Source organism: Boleophthalmus pectinirostris, unplaced genomic scaffold (assembly GCF_026225935.1).
Source record: "Boleophthalmus pectinirostris isolate CB_2022bp ecotype Guang Dong unplaced genomic scaffold, ASM2622593v1 HiC_scaffold_5, whole genome shotgun sequence".
Taxonomy (NCBI): domain Eukaryota; kingdom Metazoa; phylum Chordata; class Actinopteri; order Gobiiformes; family Gobiidae; genus Boleophthalmus; species Boleophthalmus pectinirostris.
This window is the reverse complement of record NW_026571404.1, coordinates 18,364,641-18,387,161: the sequence shown is the minus strand read 5'-3', so window position 1 is coordinate 18,387,161 and position 22,521 is coordinate 18,364,641. Positions and strand designations below refer to the sequence as shown.

The window sequence follows — 22,521 nt, the reverse complement described above, 5'->3', positions numbered from 1 at the left end:
GTTTCTGTACATATATAGGTCACGTTGATAGTGTCAAACACAATGAACCTTCCAAATGGGGCAAATATTTATTTAAGGCACAACAAACATTCACAACACATACACATAACTGGTACAATTAAAAAGCAGTGTTTTAACTGATGTGAGTCTAAGGCATTGATTGATTGTGTGATCCCTGTTAGTTCCACCTGACTCTAATCAAGTGATGTATTACAGCATTTTTTTGTAGTCTGGCGCAAATCTGCTAAAGCTTAATTATTTAAAAAAATACAATCTAAGTGCAAAATAGAAACTAATGTGTTACAAAAACAACTGTGCAAAACCTTCATATCTATGCTGCCATCTTGAGGTGAAATAATAAAACTACAAATGTAACGCGTGTTAAAATCCTTCCACAGTGAATTATCAAGTCTTAAGGTATTTCACAAGCATCAGTAATAGAAGGAGTCTAAGACGTCACTTTCAGAACCATTGTAGTAACATTCATGTACTTTTTTCCTTTATCTCTTTCACATAAAATAGACAAATGTAATAACATTACAAAGCATATTGTAGCTTTTAGCCATGCTTTTCTTCATGCTGGGACAGTGGCACGGTGCCTGTTTCATATAGTAGATTTGCATAGTTTATGATTTTTCAGATACTACAAGGCAAGCTGAAATAATCTTTTGAAGAAGCGCTTTGGTGTAGCATTTACTAGGCTTGTCACAATAGTTACTATATAATTACCAGTACTTATTGTTCAGTAAATGGTAGATGGTGTTAAAGGTAAAGGTAAACTTTACATTTTGTGTAATTAGTTTTTACTTTTTAAAAATAAGCCTTCTTAAATCTAGTGGTTGTTGCCTTTGCACAGATCTGACCTATAACATGCATACAGTTATGTTTAAGCCATACTATGGAACATTGTAGGCACCCCAATAGTGGTCTTTTCATATATTTCCATTAATCACAGTATTTTCTTTCAATATATCATACACTTTAACGTTTGTTATTGTGACAGGCCTAAGAATTACAGTATGTTGCTACTTAATACTGAGGTGGGATTTGTTTGAAAATCTATATTTCCGTAAGGCTGAGGGTCTTCAGGGCTCCCGGGTTTGACAGTTTGCATGGCACTGTACCTCTTTATACTTCTTTTAAACTGTAGACATTTCTTCTAGCCACACATGGTCATGTACAGCCACTAATAGAGAGAAACAGATGTTAACGGTAGGAACTTATATGTTAGTAATTTAAAAAGAAGCAAAACATACTTCGGTTAGAGTCAGCTCAGCCGTTCCAGATCCTTCTCTGTCGAAAAGCTGGAAAGACCCTGTGAAAAAGTATAAAGTATAAACTGGAATTTCTCATTCAACTATTTAACACAAACATATATACAATAACTCTGTACTTACTAAACATGCACTCAAGTTTGACCAAGCAGCAGATGAAGTTGTCAAAATCAATCATTTCATTCTCTGCATATCGGGCAACTAGGATCTGATTTAGTTTATTATTCAGCTTAAAACCTGAAAAAAAAAAAACAACAAAAAGTTAACATTAATTATTTGATGAATTGTAAGTTTTTATAATTGCAAAGAAGTTCATTTACAGCACCTGCTCCTTCCACAGCCAGGCGCATCTCATATGAACTCATAGCACCAGATTTATCAAGGTCATATTGTCTAAAAATTGTCTATATGTTTAGAGAGACAATTCAAATTAGTACAAACAGATTTTTCTCTTTTTATTTATTCAGATTATAAATTTTTATTCTTACCAGCCATTTACGAATCTTATTCCAGAGGATCTGAAATTCCACCAGCCCCAAACGCGCACTGCCGTCTTTCTGATTGAAGTGGTGTTAAGATGAAAAACTAAATACGTCAATGGTACTTACACAGATCAAAAATATATTCTTATTAGTTTTAACAAGGATACATCCATGAGGTTAACCATGGTTCGACAGGACTCCATACTGAACCCATCTGTCTTCAAGTCTTTGTCTGCAATGATAATAGACCCCATTACTTAAGTGTGACTTGAACCACAGCCAACACATTTTACCAGCAGTGCTGAAGTAATATGTCATTGATAAGAACTATTAAAAGAAATCAACAATAGGCAGAGGAATGTAATGCTATGATGCAAAATCTCCAACTAGTATGTAAGCTTTCCTGGAGACATAATTTGTTTACTAAATCACTTACGTTTACCCATCACTCTGTTGAGAATGGTCCTCAACTCATGAATGGAAATCTCCATATCCTGTACACAGTAGGAAGTTGTTAAAAATAAATTAACATTTAATTTAGTTCTGATACAGAAATCATAGAATAGCCATTTCCAACACATACCTCTCCAGCAAGTTGGGCAAACATTGCTTTGAAGGAATCATCAATGTCATCTTCTGTAATGTCATCCTTAAAAACATTTTTATACTTAAATTAGCACAGCAATCCTATATTGGATCAATTTATAATTACACTAAAAGGGTGCTCACCTCATCCGCCAACTCAGCAACAACCTCATCATCCAATTCCCTGTTGAGCGCAAAAAAAATTACAAAGCTAAAAATGCATAATTAAAAGTTAAGTAGCAGCAGGAAAAAAAAACATACTCTGTTTCTGATTGTTTCTCAGTGAAGACTCGGAGAACAAAATCAGCCTCTTTCCCAGGTTCAAATGTGGAGGGAACCACGAGGTACTCTCCAGGGGGTAACCTCAGCCGGGTGCTTACCTCGCGCAAGTTTATGAATGTCTCAGAACGAGCACAAGATGAGTGGGACAAAAAGAAATTCTTCTTCAAGTGCACGTTCTGACAACCTCTGTACTATAAGTAAGAAATAAAGCGGTTAATTAAGGCAGTGAATAAATACTTGACATTACTTAGTAGCACAGTTTTTAAAAAGGCCGAAACAGATAAAATGCACGATTGGGCTGTGCAGTTAAACCAAAATTAAATTCTAATTACAATTTTTGCTCCAATCAATAAAAAAAAAATTGTTTTACCTCACTCTGCCCCCCAGCGTATAGTGGCTTTAAATTTATGAATTTAAAACATTACTAATACATTATTTTTAAGTATATTCTTTCTGTGTAAACATTTTCAAAGAGATTGTGAAACACCAAGAAGAAGTGTAATTTTGCTTTTTCCCCCACACTCAAGCAGCCCTAATATATAAAGTAAAAATGTAAAATAGTTAATACTTGACATACCTCTTCAGGAATCTGTGGAAAGAGAATAAGTATATAATTAATTAGGTAAAGATTCATACAGTGGCAAAAATAAATGCCAATAGACATTACCTCATAAAGAGCAAATCCGATGGTGTGCATGTCCTGTCCCTGGCGTCTGTATCTGCGGCGATCCTTCTGCATCAGAGCTACCAGGAAACTACAGGCCACTTCATCGTCCTCCGGGTCATCATCTTCCTCCAGGAGCGTGATCTTGTATTGAGGGTTGATCCAAAACGTGTCTGGACAGAACGCAATGGAGTCATTAAGACTCAAGTAGCTGCAAAAACACGTGTTCTTTGGTTTGGCCATGATTTTTATTCTACATTTTGCTCTGGATAAGACATTTTTAATAATGTACTGAATATGTTACTAATATACCTGCATATCAGTGTGCAAATGAGCATTACAATTATATAATTATAATCTATGAACTACTAAAAGAACCTAATTTTCTGCTCAGTCTGAAGCCCAGTGTACTGTATTTGTGAAGATGTTACAGAACTAAATCTACAGGAATACCAAAGTCAGTTTAAGATTTTAACCCATCCCTCAATCCAGCTGGGGCATCTCTTCATGAGCGATGAGAGCACAGTCTCGTGCCCAGGGACCCATCTCCATGATCTTGTTGCTATGTTTGGTCAGGACTACATTTGCTGGAGGATTATACCTATGGTGATGGGGGAAACCTGGAGGAAACCCACCCAGACATGACGAGAATATGCAAACTCCACACAGAAAAGACCAGGCAACTCAGGGATACAACCCAGAACCTTCTTGCTGTGAAGCACGAGTGCTTGCCACTCAGCCATCATTATTTTACCCCATTGTACTTTGCAGCTTTGTTTAGTCTTTCCACCAACACAGAAACAAAATAAGCACTTTCACTAAAATGTTACCATGTTTTGAATGTAAGGTTCACCTCTATAGACTACTCCACCTGAGTCTTGTTGGTACTCACTGGGATGGTTCCTGCAGCCCCCCGCGGTGCTTCCTCTCCTCCATGTCCCGTAAAACTTTATGGTGTTCCAGTGACTCAAGCTGTCCTCGCTCAGAGCATCCGGCGTCAGGTTACAAATCTCCAGACGAGAAAACTGACGGAGGAACTCACTGAAGGCCATCCTGTGAAGGAGCACAATGTGTGAGCTGTTTGCATTTCCTTCAGCACATTGATAGGATTCGGCAATCATCAGTCAGTGGTGATGGTTCAGCTGCTAATCACACACAACTGTCATGCACGTCACACATTTGAGTAAGTTATGTCAAGCTTGCATGTGTTTGGTGGCGTTTAATATACAATATAACAATCAAAACCAAATTCTGACTCTGTGACAATCTGCCAATTCTGAGAGATTGTTGTAACGAGGAAGCTTAAAGACAACATTTCCATGAAAACAAGCCGGAAGAGTCAGGTTTGTCGAGAAGCAAGCATGATCTCAGTAAGGGTGCATGTTTCTTTGCCCAAAATGAAAAAAAAAAAAAAAAAATCAATTTTTGTCTATTTTTTGACTAAAAGTTATGTACTGGGGCTTTAAAAGTCAAATACACTAAAATGACCATTGAGTAGTAGTGTAAGCCTAAAGTGAAGAATGCCATGTGTGATACATGTTATAAATAGACTGAAACATTGGTGTGTGAGTCACAAGCGCACAGCTGCTAATGGCATTCCAATACATAAACACGGCAAAAGCAAGGACCTTACCAAAACTCCCCATCCTCCATTTGACAGTTCAAGTCTTCTCTTTCAGACGCGTCAATTTGATCCCATTCAGAAGAACTACACAAACATACAACCACACATGGTCAAGATAAAATACTCAAACATAGTGATGAATAATAGTATTGAAAGGACTCACTTGTCACTCCAGGCTCCAGTCCACTCCACCTGGCCCCAAGGGTTACGTATCCGGATGAGACGCTCCATTCTGCCTCGGTAATTGACCTAAGATTATATACTATTAGAATACAATATCCAATTTGTAAAATATGTATGTAAAAATATATAAATATAGTAAACTATAGTAGACAGACCTCCTTGAGTCCTGTGACAGAGTAGGCATGGCCCTTCACCAGCTTCTTGAACGTAATAGCCTCCATATCAAAAGCACTGGTGATCTAAACAAAAATGAATATGTAGAAATTAAGAAAGACTGAGATTATGAGAGTGACTCTATACTCTTTTTGAGAATGTACTGAATAAAGCAAGCAATAAAAATAAATTTCTCTTAATTATATTATCAGTTCATTCTAGAGTATGGACCTAAATTTTATAGAGCAAAGATGACACAAAGTCTTATCTTAACAACTTGTCTTAGAACATATGGAGATTTAGATGTGTGTTTGGGGTTCAAACAGAGAATAATGTGAAACTGTTACATAATACTATTAGCATTTTTTTTAAATCACATCCAGATGTTATAAATATGAAGACAGTTCTAGTATTGTTTGTAGTTTGTATTGTAGTATTATTTTTTGCACAAACCAGGTAGTTTGAACACAAGTTTTACTCTTGTTTGAGTATTTTTTTTTATACTTTTGCCTTTGTAATGGTGCTGATGCAAAACTGTGTTATCATATTTTGTACTGATTTGTGATTTGTTTCTTGAGTGCGCGTGTGTGGCATTTACATCAATAGAGCAGCCCAGCAGTGATCCTCGGTCTAGTGCCTTCCTGATGATCCTGTACAAATCTCGCGGAGGTTTTCGGAGTTCGTACATCTCTGAAACTCCTCCAGTGAAATCCTCAAAACCTTCAGTTGTGCTGCCTCCAGACAGGGCCTCATAGGATCCATTTAGCCTTAAAACCACAGAGAAGAGAACAACAGTGTCATACCATCACAGCTGCACCTCAAGCTTTTTAGGAATGCATTGACCATTTCCTGTTGTATCTATGAATAATTTATCATAATGGCGGCTCGTTTTATGACCTACTTAGCATAGGCCTTCTCCAGCAGTGCACTCCAGAATTCGTTGCCCTCAGCAGAGTGGACAAACATGAGTTCTCCATCTTTGACAGGAAGTCGGTCGTCTATCACCACGTCAACCCAATCACCAAACTGCCAGAACTGCAACATACAAAGTCAAGAATCAGCAATCAGCGTCTCTCAAAGTAACTTGTACTATCTTTGTCACAGTTCACACATTCCTGTATATTGTCTTTCAGCTTGTTAGTATAAACTGCCTGACTGATGCAAATAATGCAGAAATACAAAAAAACAAGTAGTATAAACATGACCTTTTGATCATAGCATCAGACTTTTTTTTATAAATTTTACTATGCATTATGACATACAAATATATTTACAAATAACATAATGTGAAATTAGATTCAAACTAGCAGTTCAACACCTACAGACAATTAGATAATCAAGTCATGCTTGTGATAAATATGGCACATGAGATACCTGGAAGTGGAAGATGCCAGCATAGTCATCCTGAAAAGACTGACCGTGTGGAACAACGCGGTGCAGAAGTCTCTCATTCAGAGTGAGAGATCCAATGGCAGCTAAAAGCCAACAGTCACCTGGAAGAGAACAAATCATGTTATAGGCTTTAATAATTATAGGAATTTTTGAAACATGTTCATTAATTTAATTACTTACACTTTAATGCAGGTTGCAAATAAAATACAAGTAAGACATGTAACGAAGTAATCTTCTATTATTTTTGTATATTTTCATATCAATAATATTTATTATTGGGGTAAAAATTAGCAGGTAATTTTGTCTTTCCCTTTTCACCTTTTTACAAATATTATGTATTATTTATCTAGGCGTGAACAAATGTTTTAATATAAAAAAAAAATTAAAAAATACATTTCTTCTAAGGTCTGTGCAGCCACCACTACTTCTAACAATCAATGGTAATAACAGTGTGTCAAAATAACCTGAGAAATCCTGGAAAGTTTCCTCACAATTCACAATTACTAATTTTGTGTGGGGATACAAAAATACTCCAAATTGTATGTAAAGAAAAGTACAGTGTATAGTGTAAGATTAAAATAGGTAAGGCAAGGCAAGTTTATCTGTATAGCACAATTCGTACACAAAGTAATTCAAAGTGCTTTACAGAATAAGAAATACATTAAAATCACAATAAAAACAAATCAAAACATAAATAATCATCATAAAATTAAAAAGAGAGAGGAATGAAAACGTTTCAGTCATATGCACAGCTAAGTAGAACTGTTTTGAGCCTGGACATTGTCAAAGTAGAGGCCTGTCTAACATCTTCAGGGAGACTGAAACAGTAACTTCCTGTGTTTAGTCCTAACTCTGACACCTGTTAATAATTTTGCAGGTGTGTCTGAGCAGAGACAGAATTTAAATGTGATTATTTTCATTTGAACTCACCCAGCGCTCCCTGGCAAATGTCTGTCCTGGTGGCACCTCCCACAATGAACTGAGGATCTGTTGCCAGCTCCTAAAAATACACCAATATTTATCATCTGATTATTACCACAATAAACATAACCACAACCACAATAAACATTTGATGAATCTGATCTTAGAGTGTGTGAGTGCGTTAATTCAATGGTATGACTGATAGATCTGTGTTACTCGTCTGTGTGGCTGTTGGCATGTGCAGTGGTGGGAGGGAGTGGTCGGGGACAGCTGCAGTGTCCTGTCTCAACATGAGTCTTTATGTCTGAACTTGCATGGACAAAATGAGGGAAAGTGATAGGTTTGTTTACATACAAGGTCAACTGGGCAACAACAGATAAACAACTGCTCATATGAATAAACACATTGGAGAATTTGTTAAGTAAAGTAGTAAAGTAAATTAGTTGGAATTACAAGTGGAATTTATTGTATTACATTGTCAATCCAAATTACACAAACTCATTAATATGAAGTCGCAACACTAACAAATATAGAAAATCCAGCAATATATATATATTTTTTTTAAATTTGCAATTGTGTTTTTACAAATATGTAAAATTAAAATGTATTTAGGATTATATAACTTACTGCAATCAGTTTCAATACCACAGAATAAAACCTTTGTCATTGTTATCCATGATTCTTGTTTTCATTGATTTATTATAGTTTATTATAGTTATTATATTTTTAAAAAGTCAGGCATTTCCATTTATCCAGCCTTGAACAAGTACAGTACATTTCTTTGTGACTCTCTGGATCATGGCTGGATTCTAGATTACAACTTTGAAGTTAATATATCAATGTATGTGCACTGAATCCCGTAAGAATTGGCCTGAAGTAATGTTTTCACATATTACATATTTTGGATTGCACATGTATGTTTAATAACTTGACCACATGAGGTCTGCTTGCTTCCTATATTAAAAAAATAAAAACCCATAGCCTCCATCCTCCGTCTCACCGTGGGTCTCATCCACTCCACATCCTTGGTTTTGGCCGAGTACGGGGCCAGCTCCTTAAATCCCAGGGAGGGGGGTTCAGCCGGAAACAGGGGGTCTTCAAACAGGCTCCCAGACTCCAGACACTCCTGCTTTAGCGCCTCGTAGTCCTGGTTAGCGAACTTCACTGCCTGCTCGTGGGACCCCATTCCTTCTGCTCGCAGTCTGTTAGCATATATGCTTGCAGAAATCCCTCCAGTCGTGAACATACTGGTGAAACATATCAATGTAAACCAGAGTGAGTGACTAAGCAACGCCGCTACTGGGTATTAATAGCACAAGGCTAATCAGAGAGTAAGTGTTACAGCACAGCAATTGATTTTAGAGAGGGGATTGTTGTATGTAGTAGTCATAGTAGGGCAGAGCAAGATGGGTGATATGAATGGTCTGTTGTTGTTGCAAGAAAATATTGAAATTAGTTGAGGTAAAACTGCAAATTTATTATCATAGATTTAACAGGTGGGCATATTAAGGCCTTTCTAAAGTTTATTATAAATCTATGCATTATAATTTAGTAACTGTAAGAAAGATAATATAATTCAAAACCATACCAGATGTTTTTACTTTTAGCACCAAATTGTGTAAGTAAGTGGTTCTCAAACTAGTCTTTCAGATTGTAAATATCACACAAGTATTTAGCAAATATGGGATAATAAAATTATTCTGACACAGATATAACAGTCCCTGCCCTGGTTTTACCCCATTTTTGTCCTGAACTTGCTAGGCCTTTGAACAGAAAATGTGATCTTGAGTTTATCTATTCAAGTGATCTGGTTTTGGTAATGACATCAATAAATTTATATGTTAAGTCTTTAGGAATGTCCTGGTTTTGTAAGTTTTTTTTTTTTATGTTAGGAAGCTACATTTTCAAAGGGAGTAGTTTGAGAACCAGTGGCATGTGCAACTTAAACTCAACTAAGCAGCAAAATAAAATATATATTGCGGCAAAGTATTTTTTAATATCTAATCTGCATTGGATTATGCATTGTTACTTGCTGTAGGAACAGAAGTCACCAACGCCCAACAGAGATAAGACAGACACACAGTGGGTGGGGAAAGTAGCTAGGTACAAAGAAAAATGAACCAAGAACAGAATAGCCTTGTGACAACCTAAAACCCCACAAAAAAATAACAAAGGGAGTTAGAAATTGGATACCTTCACAGTATAGGCAGGCTGAGAGGAAAGACAAAACATATACAGTCACACACTAATATTTGAGTATACGCAAGTTGTAGGGTTGACAAAAAAGTCTATATCCAAATACTTTAAGAACTATTAAATCTAGATACTCATTTAATTCACCCATTCAAGAATCGATGCTTCTAAAAAATAACACTGACAAGACAAAATTTGAGCTTTTCTGAACAGTTTTAGTATGATGCTGAGTCTTATCAGAACGTAGCAGACCTTATGATAAGAATAAGATAGAGGAAGTACAATTACTTTGCAAAATTCCATTCCATGACTAAAAAGGAGTGTTATCGTAATGTGTATAGAGATTTTAGAGAATTTCTTAGTATCAAAATTGAGTTGAACTCTTGATACTAAAAAATACATGGGACAAAGTTGTACCTTTAATAAATAGTTTCATATAGAGCTAAAGACCACATGATAATATAAAATAGAATAGTTATTATGTTGTAAAAAATCTTACTATGTTTGTGTTTTCTATATGCTGAGGGAAAAGCATGCTACAGCTGTTCTTCAGGGAGACGGGCCTTAATGGCTTTCTGTGCTACACTATAAGCACTTAGTTTAATTGACCTAGTGATAATGCAAAGAAAATCAGCTTAGAATAGATTTTATCTTTGACAATTGTTAAAAGACGTCACATTTTTTGTTCTGAAAGTTCTGGGAAAACCATGGTGTGGGACGGTTCATTATGTCGCTCCACTCAAAGGGAATGCCAATGAGCCCCTGCACAGTAAACAATGAGAACTCTCAAAGCTCAGGCTCAGTTGGATAGAGCAGCCGTGACAAGCAAAACTATTGGGTTACTTTCACAATGCAGTTCTAAGCAACACTTCATAGATTGTGGTTAAACAATTATGAAGTTTACTACACAGCACAGTGCAAAAAGGGAAAAAAATTGACATGGTAATGCAGTAATGATGCAGAAATTGAGAAGTAGCATGCAATTATAATTGCATACACTCCACATCAAAATTGGTACTAAACTCAGAACTTAATCTGGACCAGGACTAAACAAGAACTGGAAGAGGACCAGACCAAGTCTGGGCTTACATCAGGATTAAACTTGGCTCAATAGTAAATACAGTGCCCATCTCCAGGCTTCAGTCCACATTTCAGTATGAAACAGAATATTTTTTAAACTTTGCTAAATGTGGAAACTGGAAAGAAATAAGATGTTATTCATGGTTTTCTGCTTCCTGTTATATATTACATTTTGATGACTTTTCAGCATTCAAAAGATATGTTATATGTTTTAATGTTAATTGCTATGGCAACAGTCCTAATCATTGAGAAACCCCTGGATAGATTAGGTTTATAACAGCTGGTGGACAATGGAGCAAGTCCACTAATTGTAGGCCTATAGGGCATATCACGTATTCATTTATATACAGTTTTGACTGACATTTTGACAGTTTAAAGTGTGTATGTATTACAGCGCTATTATTTACCCTAGAAACAACCCTCCAGACAGGATTTTGTTTATATGACCACCTGCCCCCCATAGTGAGCGTGAGGCCCCACATGCCTCCACTACAGGAATGTCCCTAGGCTGATACAACCACACAGAGGATGGATTTTGACTAGATACAGACATAGACAATCTTTCCCTCGGGCCAGTGAGCAGAAGAGCAGCTGCTGATCCATGCAAGATCCAGCTGAATTGATGATGTCACCTTTTGGACTTTAACCTAAGACTGCGTTAAACAAGCAAAATGATGGACAGACGCCAATGAATGAAGTGCACACATGAACATGACTACAAGTTGCACATTTGACCTATAAAGAAGCTAAAATGATGTGCGAGGTGATTTGCATAAGAGAGCACCTGTTCAGAGCAGAGAAGTGAAAGGCCTAAACACACATAGTAAAGCCAATAAGAGTTTAAGCTCCAGTTTCGGATTTACGCAAATGTTTTATAAATGAGCCAAAACGGTCAAAAGATATGACATTGCAGGCACCTCTTTCGCTTCTTATTCCAGGAAATTAGCTCGGTGGCCTACCACACTACTACAATAATGCATGGTGCCATTCCGTTATGTTTGAAGCTTTCTTTGTCCAATCTCAGAAGCTGACTAAAAGAATGAAAGATCGGCTTACCACGGCTAGCAGAGAAAGTTTGGATCACCTCCGAGTGGCTAATAAAGTGGTTATAATCGTATAAATCTGTGTAAAATCAGTAGTGGACAGGAGGTGAGTCTAATCTTTCAGCAGTGAATACGGCGCAGAGCACAGGCCCTGCCCATGCGGAGTAGCGGAGAGGAGGGGCTGCACACGCCCACTGCCCCAGGACGCACTGCCACAGAGCACCGCTAGAGGGCGCACAAATGATAATGAACTGTGAAACGAGCAGGCAAGTAAGAAAAAATTGTTATTCATTCGGCCCATTCATGACTAATTCACGACTAATAAGTGAGTCAGTATAGTCACTTTTTCTTTGTCTTTTGGTCATTTTTAAGCATGCTTTCCTGTATTTTATTTAACAAGTGACAATTTATGCCTCTCTTTACTGTTGACAAGTATCAAGTTGGTTAAAAATAGGGACACCAGGGACATTTCTTGTATAAAATTGGGGTCAAGTCCATGGGTTTGGATAAATCCGCTGGGCTCAAAACTAGGACTGTCCTGGGTAAATAGGGACGTCTGTTCACCCTCAAATAATTAGAACGTAAAAAGTTATTAAAAACATAAATAACATTACAGGACACATTATTTTTATGAGACACTAACAAACAACATTTAGCAGCTACGTCTGTCGCGATAACAAATTTTGAACTGCGATATATTGCTGGGCTTATCACGGTAATTAGGCTACGATAGCAACTTATCTTTCAGTATATGATAACTGGAACAGTATATTTTGATATTTAAAATGTATCATGGGTACCTTTTCTTTGCAAAATTGGGAAGATTTTGATTAAATAAGTCACTTCTGTGGCTTATTATTGTTTCATTTGGCGATTTATGTGTTGCAGTTTAGGCCTTTAAATGATTCTGTACATTTACAAATGGCTTTATTGGGATTATAGTGCTTTATTTTAATCGTACTGGTGGCATAAAATAGTTTCAATATTATCATTTATTGCAATATATCTGTATTGCAATGAATTGTGCTTAAAAAATTGTTATTGTGACAGGGTATATATTGCCCTAAATATACATGATAAACGATAAGATTGAAATCAAACCATAAATTTGAATTTTCCATCAAGACATCTTCTAAATGTACAATGAGCTGCGATAAGAATGATTAAAATGCAACAATTAAGGTATGAGTTTGTATCTATAATGAGTTATCGAAGTTCATCATAATAACAGAAAAATAACCAAACATTATTGTTCCATCTGTCATGTATTGAATGATGAGTTGATAGAGGCTAGTTACAGACCTACTGCTGTGTATTAATTCAGTCAGCTCTCCCCCTCCCTCTCATATCACAGTTTGACAGACCAAGGCCATGTTTGTCAAGTCCAAACATAGCACAATAAGGGCATACTGACCATACTGGCCTTTGATAAAACAAACTGCAGTGTAAAGAGGTTGACATGGCTACAGGATACAGGATGTAGTCACCTCATAGAGTAGTTTGTGTGCATAGATGTGTGTTCACATACTCTCCAGACTCCAGACAAAAGTTTAACTAATCTTTGTGAAACATAGTTCAGCTGTTAACAATGCTGCATGTCTGCCATGTTACATTAAGGAAGGCCTTTCACGAGTAATAATAATATTGAAATTAGTTTATGCCACAGACACAATAACCCAAGAGCAGATTTATACCACAAAGACTGTTCCAAATCTATGACATTGTTAAAATATAATGAGCTTTAGTAGCAGAAACACTTTACTACTTAGTCTGCATCTGAAATGAGTCATATAAGTTATTAATGCTACCTTCTACAGCTCAATTGTTGTTCCCATTAAGGTGCACTGCTTGGTTCATGTTCTAATATACAACTTCCAGGTACTGCTGCAAAACATACCCATGTGATTCATATTGTTCTGTATTCAAACCACACATAGGTAATACCGAGGTAGTGTTTAGGTCATTTTTATTTGTCAAATGAATATTACAAAGATGCACACTCATTCATCTCACATTAGGCAACATACGTGGAGCTGTGCATTATAGTGGCCTATAGGCGTGTCCCTATTTGTTTTCAGCTGTGGTCACGGAGATACTATCTAGACAGATTTGCTTAGGGCAACTACTCACCTGTCCAATCAGAGCTCTTCCACCTGTATCACTTCCCTGTTTTTGTCTAGCCCGTACAAATACACTACTGCATTGAAATCTGTATTTAATCTGTATACACTGCCTGGGTGAAGCATGACCTCTCTTGCTGATCGGATAGCCAAGGAGAAGGACAAAGAGGAGGGCACTGGGACAAGCCAGCAAGCAGTGAAATATCTGAACCAAGATTATGAGTTGCTAAAACAAAAATCTCTACAAAAGGGCCGCTTGTTTGAGGATGCCGAGTTTCCAGCGAATGGGAGGTCCTTGGGGTACAATGAGCTGGGACCCTACTCCCCCAAAACCAGAAGTGTGGTGTGGAAGAGGCCAACGGTAAGAAACAAAGAGAGACATAGAATGAAAACTAAACATGATAACATTAAGATATCTTGACATTAGAAACTGTTGTTAGAAACAATAAAAAAAAATAACTAAGCATACCTTTGATCTCTTCTTTCATCTTGTATCTTGTCATGTATTGTGTGTGCATGCAGTGAATCCACAAAATGACAATGCTAAACTTTGGACTTTGGATTTTTTACCGGTGTGAATCTTGTTCCCCCTCCCCCATCAGCTGGCCATTGTTCAGTCTCACCTGTGCTCTCTGGTGTTCTTCTCTCAACTTAAAGCTTCCACAAAGCCATATAGATATCAGCCACTCAAATTACAAATTGTAACTTTAAAATGTGATCTCTTCATTGTATTATATGAACACCAGTACCTCAAAGTTACACTCTTACAATTTTTCTGGGAAGTGAATACACAAGCTTAAATGAATGAATGAATGAATAATACTTGGTGGTTTGGGAATTGTGTTTTTCAGTGAATTACCAAGCCCATTTTATCTCTATTCAAATACATGACAGTACTGTCCTGCTTTTTCTGAGATAATATTTTCTGTTTCTCATTTCCCCGTATTACAAAACAATTTCCCTAAGTTAATATAAATAATACAAATATTAACTGAAGAGTGCCCCAGGGAGTTTAAAAATTGAAAACCAACAAGGAAACATGTTAACAGTGGCTAATAAGTAATGGACAATTCCTAGTTAGTTTAAATTTTGCTGTAATTAATTATAGTAATCACTGGTTGTTCTTTTAGGAGTTGTGCTCTGACCCAAAATTCATTGATGATGGAGCCACAAGGACAGACATTTGTCAAGGAACATTGGGTAAGTTAGAAAAATATGTCTACTGGTACTTTGAATTGGTTAAACTGAGATTGGCATACAGTATACGTATAATATTTATTTAATTTCATACATATAGTAAAACAAAATCAAAGCCTATATTTGCATAAGGCCGTATTACAAAAACCTAGCAGGTTAGATAAAATATAGGTTAAAAAAAATCCAGGTTTTTAATTGAAATAATAACTTACAACTGTTATTATGGATGACAGATAAATTTTTCATTTTCCATCTTTCAAACCACAGAACCATGACATTGTATACGGTATTATAATCATTTAATATTAATAACATGTTATTAACATGTGCTTCTTGGCTAAGCTTGTGGTATTGTGTGCTAATGTTGTACAGGTGACTGTTGGCTGTTGGCAGCCATTGCTTCTCTGACTCTGGACCAGAGAATTTTGGCTCGCGTGGTGCCACCTGGACAGAGTTTTACTGAGGAATATGCTGGGATTTTTCACTTCCAAGTCAGTTTCTATCAGACTTTATATTTTTAACCATATCAAAGACTAAATCAGTTCTGTCATTCTGCTACACTTATACTTTTTTTAAATTTCAGTTTTGGCAATATGGTGAATGGGTGGATGTTGTTATTGACGACCGTTTGCCCACCAAAGACGGGAAGCTGCTCTTTGTCCACTCCGCGGAGGGGTCTGAATTCTGGAGTGCACTGCTGGAGAAGGCCTATGCTAAGTATGATGATCTTTTGTATTTCATCTTACAGTATCCAAATGATTTGGTTGTTTGTTTAAAGAAGGTTACTAGTTTATGACTAGTACTGCAAACACCACTGTTGACAATAATGCAAGAGTATTATATAACACTTTTGCAGAAGTTGCTTTATAATTTTGTGCATTATTCATTCAGTCTTTGTGATGGGGGTCTACTACCTCTGTAACCACTACTTCTGCAATCAGCCATCAATCAATCATGCAAAACATTTCTATACAAAGGCAAGCTAGGTGAAGTGTCTTGCCTAAGGACACAACAACAATCAGGGGAAATTGAACACCAAGCCACTGAGCCATTACTAGCCTAACTTCCAGTTATTTCTTCTAATGCCATTACTACCACCAACGCTCACTTATAACATTGTAATGGAGAAAATATCTTATTTTTAATGCAATAAAGTGTATGCTGTGTGTTTATGCCTTTTCCAGGGTGAATGGCAGCTACGAGGCCCTGTCTGGAGGCAACACCATAGAGGGCTTTGAGGACTTCACTGGAGGAATCGGAGAAATGTATGCATTGAACAAACCTCCGCCACATCTTTTCCAAATCATGCAGAAGGCCCTGAAGCTCGGCTCGCTCATGGGCTGCTCCATAGATGTGAGTTTAAATTTATTTCCATAGTTTGACTTTTGTATTTGTGCATTGGTGGATTATGAAAATCTAGTACTGTTGCCATAACATTAGAAATTAACTATTTAAAACAAAAAATTAAAAATGATATGTTTTGAATACATCATCCAAATATCACATACGAACAGGAAATTGAAACCCATGGGACTGTAAGATTAATCACAATTTGAGTGGTTGAACTTAACTTAATTGTAAAGGCACATAACATAAATTACTAAGATAAATATCTTATTAATTATGTACAGTTTGCAAACCTGTATGTTTACAACTATAGAATTGCACATTTTGTTTTGTTTTATTCAGAATAGTCCAGCCTGTTTGTATTTGCTTTTTCAGATTACCAGTGCATATGAATTAGAGGAGATAACATCTGATAAACTAGTGAAGGGACATGCATATTCTGTCACTGGTGCAGAAGAGGTAACAAAAACACCAGAATCATTTTAAAAGATTTATATTTTCTTAGTTTCCTGTACTTGACATTTAGCATGATTACAGGTAAATTGTAGTGGCAGAAAAGTTCAGCTGGTCCGAGTGAGAAACCCCTGGGGAAAAGTGGAGTGGACTGGGTCCTGGAGTGACGGGTAAAGTCTATGTGTTTATAAGTACAATTAAAATAATTATTGGAAGATGACATCATTATTTACAATGCAAACAAATTCTAATTCAGATCAAGGGAATGGACTTACATCAGTGATGATGAAAAAGCAAAACTGAACCATGTCTCTGAGGATGGGGAATTCTGGTAAAGTAAATTTGTAGTAGAGTGCTTTTGTTCAATAGCTGCCATCTTACAATACTTCTCTGCTTCTCTTCCCACTCATTTTCTACTTATGTATGCGTGTATGTATGTATGCATGTATGCATGTATGTATGTATGTATTATTCTATTATTCTATTGTATTATCATTTTGTTCCAGGATGACCTATTTAGATTTTATCAAGCATTTTACAAAACTGGAGATTTGTAACTTGACTCCAGACCCTTTGGAAAGTGACGGTGAGGGGCGGTGGAAGCACTACCAGTTTGAGGGGATGTGGATAGTGGGGGCGACCGCTGGGGGCTGCCGCAACCACCCAGGTACAGTATGAGCTAACAATAGAACAACAAGGAGGTAAACAGTATCATTGGGCATGGGCACAGATACCAAAAATATAATCCGTCACCCATATTCATTGGTTTCAGAATGATAAAAAATAAGGCGATTATAAATTTAAATAAAATATTTTTTGAATGGGAAAAAGAAGTCGAAATGTTGAAGATAAAAGGAATCTAAATCCCATGCTGAATGGAATAACTGCTTGGACTTGATTTGATGTAATCAGGCAAAATGTTATAAATAAGTATGCAATTTTTACTAATGTGTATAATAACGTATGATACAATAATACCATAATCTTCTCAGTTTTTCATATTTTGAAAGAAATATTTGGTGAAGGTTTTGCATACTTAAAAATGTCAAAGTCTTTATTTGAAGGGACCATGAAAGAAAACACTATATGTTATATCTGATCTAATAATTTAAGACAATTGCATTGCACATGCAGGGCAGCTTGCAATAATATCTTTTAAATGTAGGCTATATGGTGTTCATACATAATGTACTTGCATTGGCCTTTGAAGTTGTTTTTGGTTTCCCATAGCAACGTTCACCTCCAACCCTCAGTTCGTGGTGCGTTTGGATGAGGTAGACGATGACCCTCTGGACGGGCAGGAGAAGGGCTGTACGTTTCTGGTAGGACTGATGCAGAAGGATGTACGAAAACTGCGGGAACTCAAGAAAGACATGGAGCCCATTGGGTTTGCCATTTATGAGGTGCGTACCTATGGAAAAATAAGAAACCACAGCATTTTATTCTAAAGCAACTTTCAGATATGTCTGACAATTCACCTCATTCAGCTCCATGATGAGCTCACAGACATCAAGTAGTGTAGTTATATTTAGCATGGATTCAGATAATCTGCGCTATGCTATATTAAACACCAATTTCTTTGTTTATAAGCAAAGCCATAATTTGATGTATATGTCTGCTCTAATTTTAGTGGGAAATTGTCCACTCCCTGTTTGAATAAAAGTTTTTGATTTGTCTCAAATTTTCCATAGAACAGCATTATGCATCTTGATCACAGATGGAGGCAAAGAGGTGATGCCAGGCCAAGTTACTGGTCAGACCCTGCTCACCTTATAAGAATGCATATATTTCAAAATATTTATAAACACCTATCTGAATAAGTGCACGATAGACAGGTTAAAACTATACAGTAATGTGAAACATTCCTGACAAAGCAATATGGTCGCCATAGAAGCAAGCAGGTAGTAACATTCTCCACCCAAAAATTTAAATGTAATGTAAATAATGCAAGTACACAAACTGCACAGTAATATTGATTTGCCTATGATAAAATATTAGATATTTTTTCATCAGTATTAAGGCTTGTTTATTATCCTGAAATGTTTTGTAATGCTGTTTTATTTGCACCCTGTAGGTCCCAGAGCAGGTGAGTTTCTTTTCATTTGTCACATAATATTTCAGATAGTTAAATCTTCCACTAAAATCTGAGTTTGAATCTTTAGTACAGAGGCTCTGGTAACGTGCATCTGGGTCCGGATGTGCTGCTGCGTCAGAACTCGGTTGCCATGAGCCACACATTCATGAACACTCGTGAGATTTGTGACCGCTTCACGCTGCCCCCGGGAGAATATGCCATCATCCCGTCTACTTTCCGTCCGCACAAGAGGGGCAAGTTTGTGCTGCGAGTGTTCTCAGAGAAGCAGGCCGACACCAGGTATGTTTTTACCTGTGCTACAGTGCCATCTAGTGGGATAACCCCTCAAGTATTCTCTGTACTATGACAAAATGTTTGTTTTCTTTTTCATTTTAGCCCATTGGAAGACAAAGTTGTTGCTGAAATTGATGAGGTGTGAAAGTCTATGTAATAAATAAAAATAATTTGCTTATACCGTAGGTACTGAATACCATCCAAATTTAAAAAGAGTGCCAAATCTCTGAAAACAATTTAACTCTAAAGCTGTGCATAGCCTACATGTTTTGCTCAGGGATATATATACACGTTCATACCTACCTACATACATACACACATACTTTATTCATGTATTTATTTTATTTGTTTATTTTTGTTTTTGTTTTTCAGGACGAGATTTCAGAGAGTGATATTGATCCTCATTTCAAGGAAATCTTCAAGGATATTGCAGGAGATGTAAGTAGAAAAACAAAATTTAAAAGAACAAAATGTAGCCTAACTGTGCCATTATTACAGGACATGGAGGTGTCTGTCTTTGAGCTTATGAAGATTTTGAACAATGTTGTCTCACACCGTATGTAGCCTACAATAACTTAAACCAGCTTATTGTTATTGTAATAGGCTACTGCTAATTAATCCAACATTCACATTTTATTTCAAGGAGCTGACATAAAGACGGATGGTTTCAGTCTTGAGACCTGTCGCACTATTATCAGTCTGCTGGATGTATCCTTATATAAAAAACTGATGCTTAATTATGTGTCAATCAAACAAAAATATACAATTTAGTGTATTAAACTTAGACATTTAACAGAAAGACGAAAGTTCCAAACTGGGGATTCTGGAGTTCCACAAGCTTTGGCTGAAAATCCAAAGATACTTGGTAGGTGTCACAGTTCTACCTTTTGTTCATAAGTTTTTCCCATTTCAGCTCCATTTCCCAGCCTGTTCTGGTTCTTCTTTTGCTTCCTCTTCATTTTTCCTACAGCTGCCACCCATTCTCTAATCGTCCCAGGGTCTATATAAACTCCCTCTGTTCATTCAGTCTCTAGATTGCTGATCAGTCAAAAGAGACACGCAAGTTCTGTATCTGAAACTCTAAATCAGTTGTTTGCAATTTTTGCAATTCTGCATTATTACCTATTTGAAGTACCTTTTTCTGAGTTTATTCCCTGCCTGTTTTTTAATTAGAATCATTTGAATGTGTTCTTTGTGTTGCATTTGAGTCCAAGTTGCCTGCGTGATAGTAGGATAATATTGAGTACTTCTGTGTAAATGATCAATGTACATCTACTAAACCGTTATATTTGTATGTTGGTGATAACAGGAGATCTTCAAAAATCACGATAAAGACAACTCTGGCACCATGAGCTCTCACGAGATGAGAGACGCTGCCACTGAAGCTGGTAACAATCTCTACATAATATTTGTATTCAATATAACTGCAGGACTATTTATATGGGTCTGTTAGGGAACCCATGGTCAAGGATAGGTCCAGCTAGTGCAAGATCAGATAAAAGCAGAACAGACCAGAGATTGTTCAAAACTACTTATTATATTTTAGTAAAAATTGATGGTCAGTTTCTTTAAAAAATTGTTACAGACAAGCACTATTTCAAACTAGCCCATAAAACATATATATATATATATATATATATATATATATATATATATATACAATAGCAAGTATTGAATTAAGTAAATTGCTTAGAAGCCAGCTCAATGAAGAATGCAAATCAATGCCCTGTGATTTACAGTTGTAAGCTCCTACTGTAAGTCCATGCAATGTAAGTGTAAGTCCATGAATGTCCTTGAGCAAATGAGTGCTCAGAGAATGTCTCAGACATGGGGAGATGCTGGAGCCATCATGAGGACAAACCTACATGAGGAGCATTGCTGAGACTGACTGGATGACAGTGATGAGCAGGCATCTTGTGTACTGAGACAGACAGTCTGCAGGGTGTAAGATGCTGGCAGGGGAGGAGCGACATAGATAGTGTACAGAAAAAGAGTACAGAAAGACACAGACCTTGGATGAAGACACTGGTGGTTCATGAATTGTGTCACTGCTAAGCCATTAACGTCACCTTTGTTGTCAAACTGAACCATCCAGTTCTGAACAAAGCAAACATGGGAGGGACCGGGAAATATGACCCCTTTAAATGACTCACAATATAAAAACGCACAAAAACACACAGAAGAAGCATGTTGAATTTAATGTGTTTTTCACAGGTTTCCAGTTGAACAGTGCAGTGCTGCAGGTGATCGTGAGCCGTTACGCAGACGCTCAGTTTGCCATAGACTTTGACAGTTTTGTGGGATGTCTTATAAAACTGGAAATGTTGTTCAGTAAGTGTTGATACATAACCGTCAAAAGTCACCATTTCATTTTTGCACTATTTATTTATTGAACCTCTTGTATATAGTCTTGATATTTATATGTTTAATTAATTTACTTTTTAAAATTCTACTTGTACATTTACATATCTGCATTTTTGTACCTTATTTGACATGTATTTTACTGTTTTTGCATTTTTTTATTGAGTCACACCTTATGTTTTGATGAATGAGCTACTCTGTTCAAGTAGTTTCCCTTGCATCAATAACGTCTAAGTAATGGCTGGCAGTTCAATTCCAGCTCTAGCCAGTGCATGGTGTCGTGTCATTTGGCTAGACACTACACCTGCCTTCCCTTCAGTGTCTATGTATGCTGGTGTACTAATTAGTTTTGATAAACTAAATAAACATAATATAGAATTCAGATATTCAGAGTATCTAACCATAATATGATTTTTTTTTTTTACTTTAGGAGTCTTCAAAGCTTTAGACAACAGCGAGTCTGGAAAGATTGAGCTGGATATACAACAGGTTTGTTCATTAAAAACACTGCACTGGTTACTGCTGTTGTGTCAGTGGGCAAGACTTGTGATGTCACCCACCTCATTTTTATGAATGTGCTAGTGTGTTAATTGTACATTTGGTGCAATCACTATTTTCATGTATTAATTTTGTAGTTGACATGGATGTAACTTTTTAAAATGTCTTTTACAGTGGTTGTGTCTGGCCTTGTTCTAAACCTGTCAATCAAGCTACAAGATCAAGATTTGTATACTAAGAATACACAGACTCATGTTTACAAAATATTAAGTATGATGATGCTGTGCAAAATGCCAAATAA

At 36.6% G+C, this 22,521-nt stretch overlaps 2 protein-coding genes across 2 annotated transcripts; one reads left to right on the top strand and one right to left on the bottom strand.

Moving 5' to 3' along the window:
- Positions 1 to 49: 49 nt before the first annotated feature.
- On the bottom strand, positions 50 to 12,028 carry LOC110157214 (calpain-1 catalytic subunit-like). Its single transcript, XM_020921490.2, has 22 exons — positions 11,890 to 12,028; positions 8,561 to 8,807; positions 7,570 to 7,639; positions 6,622 to 6,740; positions 6,149 to 6,282; positions 5,846 to 6,014; positions 5,250 to 5,333; positions 5,075 to 5,160; positions 4,921 to 4,995; positions 4,180 to 4,340; positions 3,291 to 3,460; positions 3,201 to 3,212; positions 2,603 to 2,814; positions 2,486 to 2,525; positions 2,340 to 2,405; positions 2,193 to 2,250; positions 1,924 to 1,988; positions 1,763 to 1,831; positions 1,600 to 1,678; positions 1,398 to 1,511; positions 1,257 to 1,315; positions 50 to 1,186 (listed from the first exon to the last, which is right to left on the bottom strand). Exons 2-22 carry the CDS (start codon positions 8,804 to 8,806, stop codon positions 1,160 to 1,162), a joined length of 2,115 nt encoding a protein of 704 aa, XP_020777149.1. The 5' UTR covers position 8,807; positions 11,890 to 12,028; the 3' UTR covers positions 50 to 1,159.
- A 1,939-nt stretch (positions 12,029 to 13,967) lies between these two features.
- capn8 (calpain 8) lies at positions 13,968 to 22,516 on the top strand. Its single transcript, XM_020921209.2, has 21 exons — positions 13,968 to 14,357; positions 15,127 to 15,196; positions 15,566 to 15,684; positions 15,777 to 15,910; positions 16,378 to 16,546; positions 16,916 to 16,999; positions 17,078 to 17,163; positions 17,250 to 17,324; positions 17,500 to 17,660; positions 18,224 to 18,396; positions 19,068 to 19,079; positions 19,156 to 19,367; positions 19,464 to 19,500; positions 19,734 to 19,799; positions 19,860 to 19,917; positions 20,005 to 20,069; positions 20,158 to 20,226; positions 20,671 to 20,749; positions 21,576 to 21,692; positions 22,153 to 22,211; positions 22,395 to 22,516. The coding sequence occupies exons 1-21, from the start codon at positions 14,121 to 14,123 to the stop codon at positions 22,416 to 22,418; spliced, it is 2,106 nt and encodes a 701-aa protein (XP_020776868.2). The 5' UTR covers positions 13,968 to 14,120; the 3' UTR covers positions 22,419 to 22,516.
- Positions 22,517 to 22,521: the final 5 nt, after the last annotated feature.

What these genes read in the sequence shown, in the direction of transcription:
- capn8 (XM_020921209.2), top strand. Translation starts at nt 14,121, where the DNA reads ATGACCTCTCTTGCTGATCGGATAGCCAAGGAGAAGGACAAAGAGGAG. An exon ending in TCTGAGGATGGGGAATTCTG is followed by an intron (nt 17,325 to 17,499) that starts GTAAAGTAAATT and finishes ATTTTGTTCCAG; the next exon opens with GATGACCTATTTAGATTTTA. An exon ending in TTGTTGCTGAAATTGATGAG is followed by an intron (nt 19,501 to 19,733) that starts GTGTGAAAGTCT and finishes TTTGTTTTTCAG; the next exon opens with GACGAGATTTCAGAGAGTGA.
- LOC110157214 (XM_020921490.2), bottom strand. Translation starts at nt 8,806, where the DNA reads ATGTTCACGACTGGAGGGATTTCTGCAAGCATATATGCTAACAGACTG. An exon ending in CATTTGCCAGGGAGCGCTGG is followed by an intron (nt 6,741 to 7,569) that starts GTGAGTTCAAAT and finishes GTTCTCTTCCAG; the next exon opens with GTGACTGTTGGCTTTTAGCT. An exon ending in ATGGAGGATGGGGAGTTTTG is followed by an intron (nt 4,341 to 4,920) that starts GTAAGGTCCTTG and finishes GCTCCTTCACAG; the next exon opens with GATGGCCTTCAGTGAGTTCC.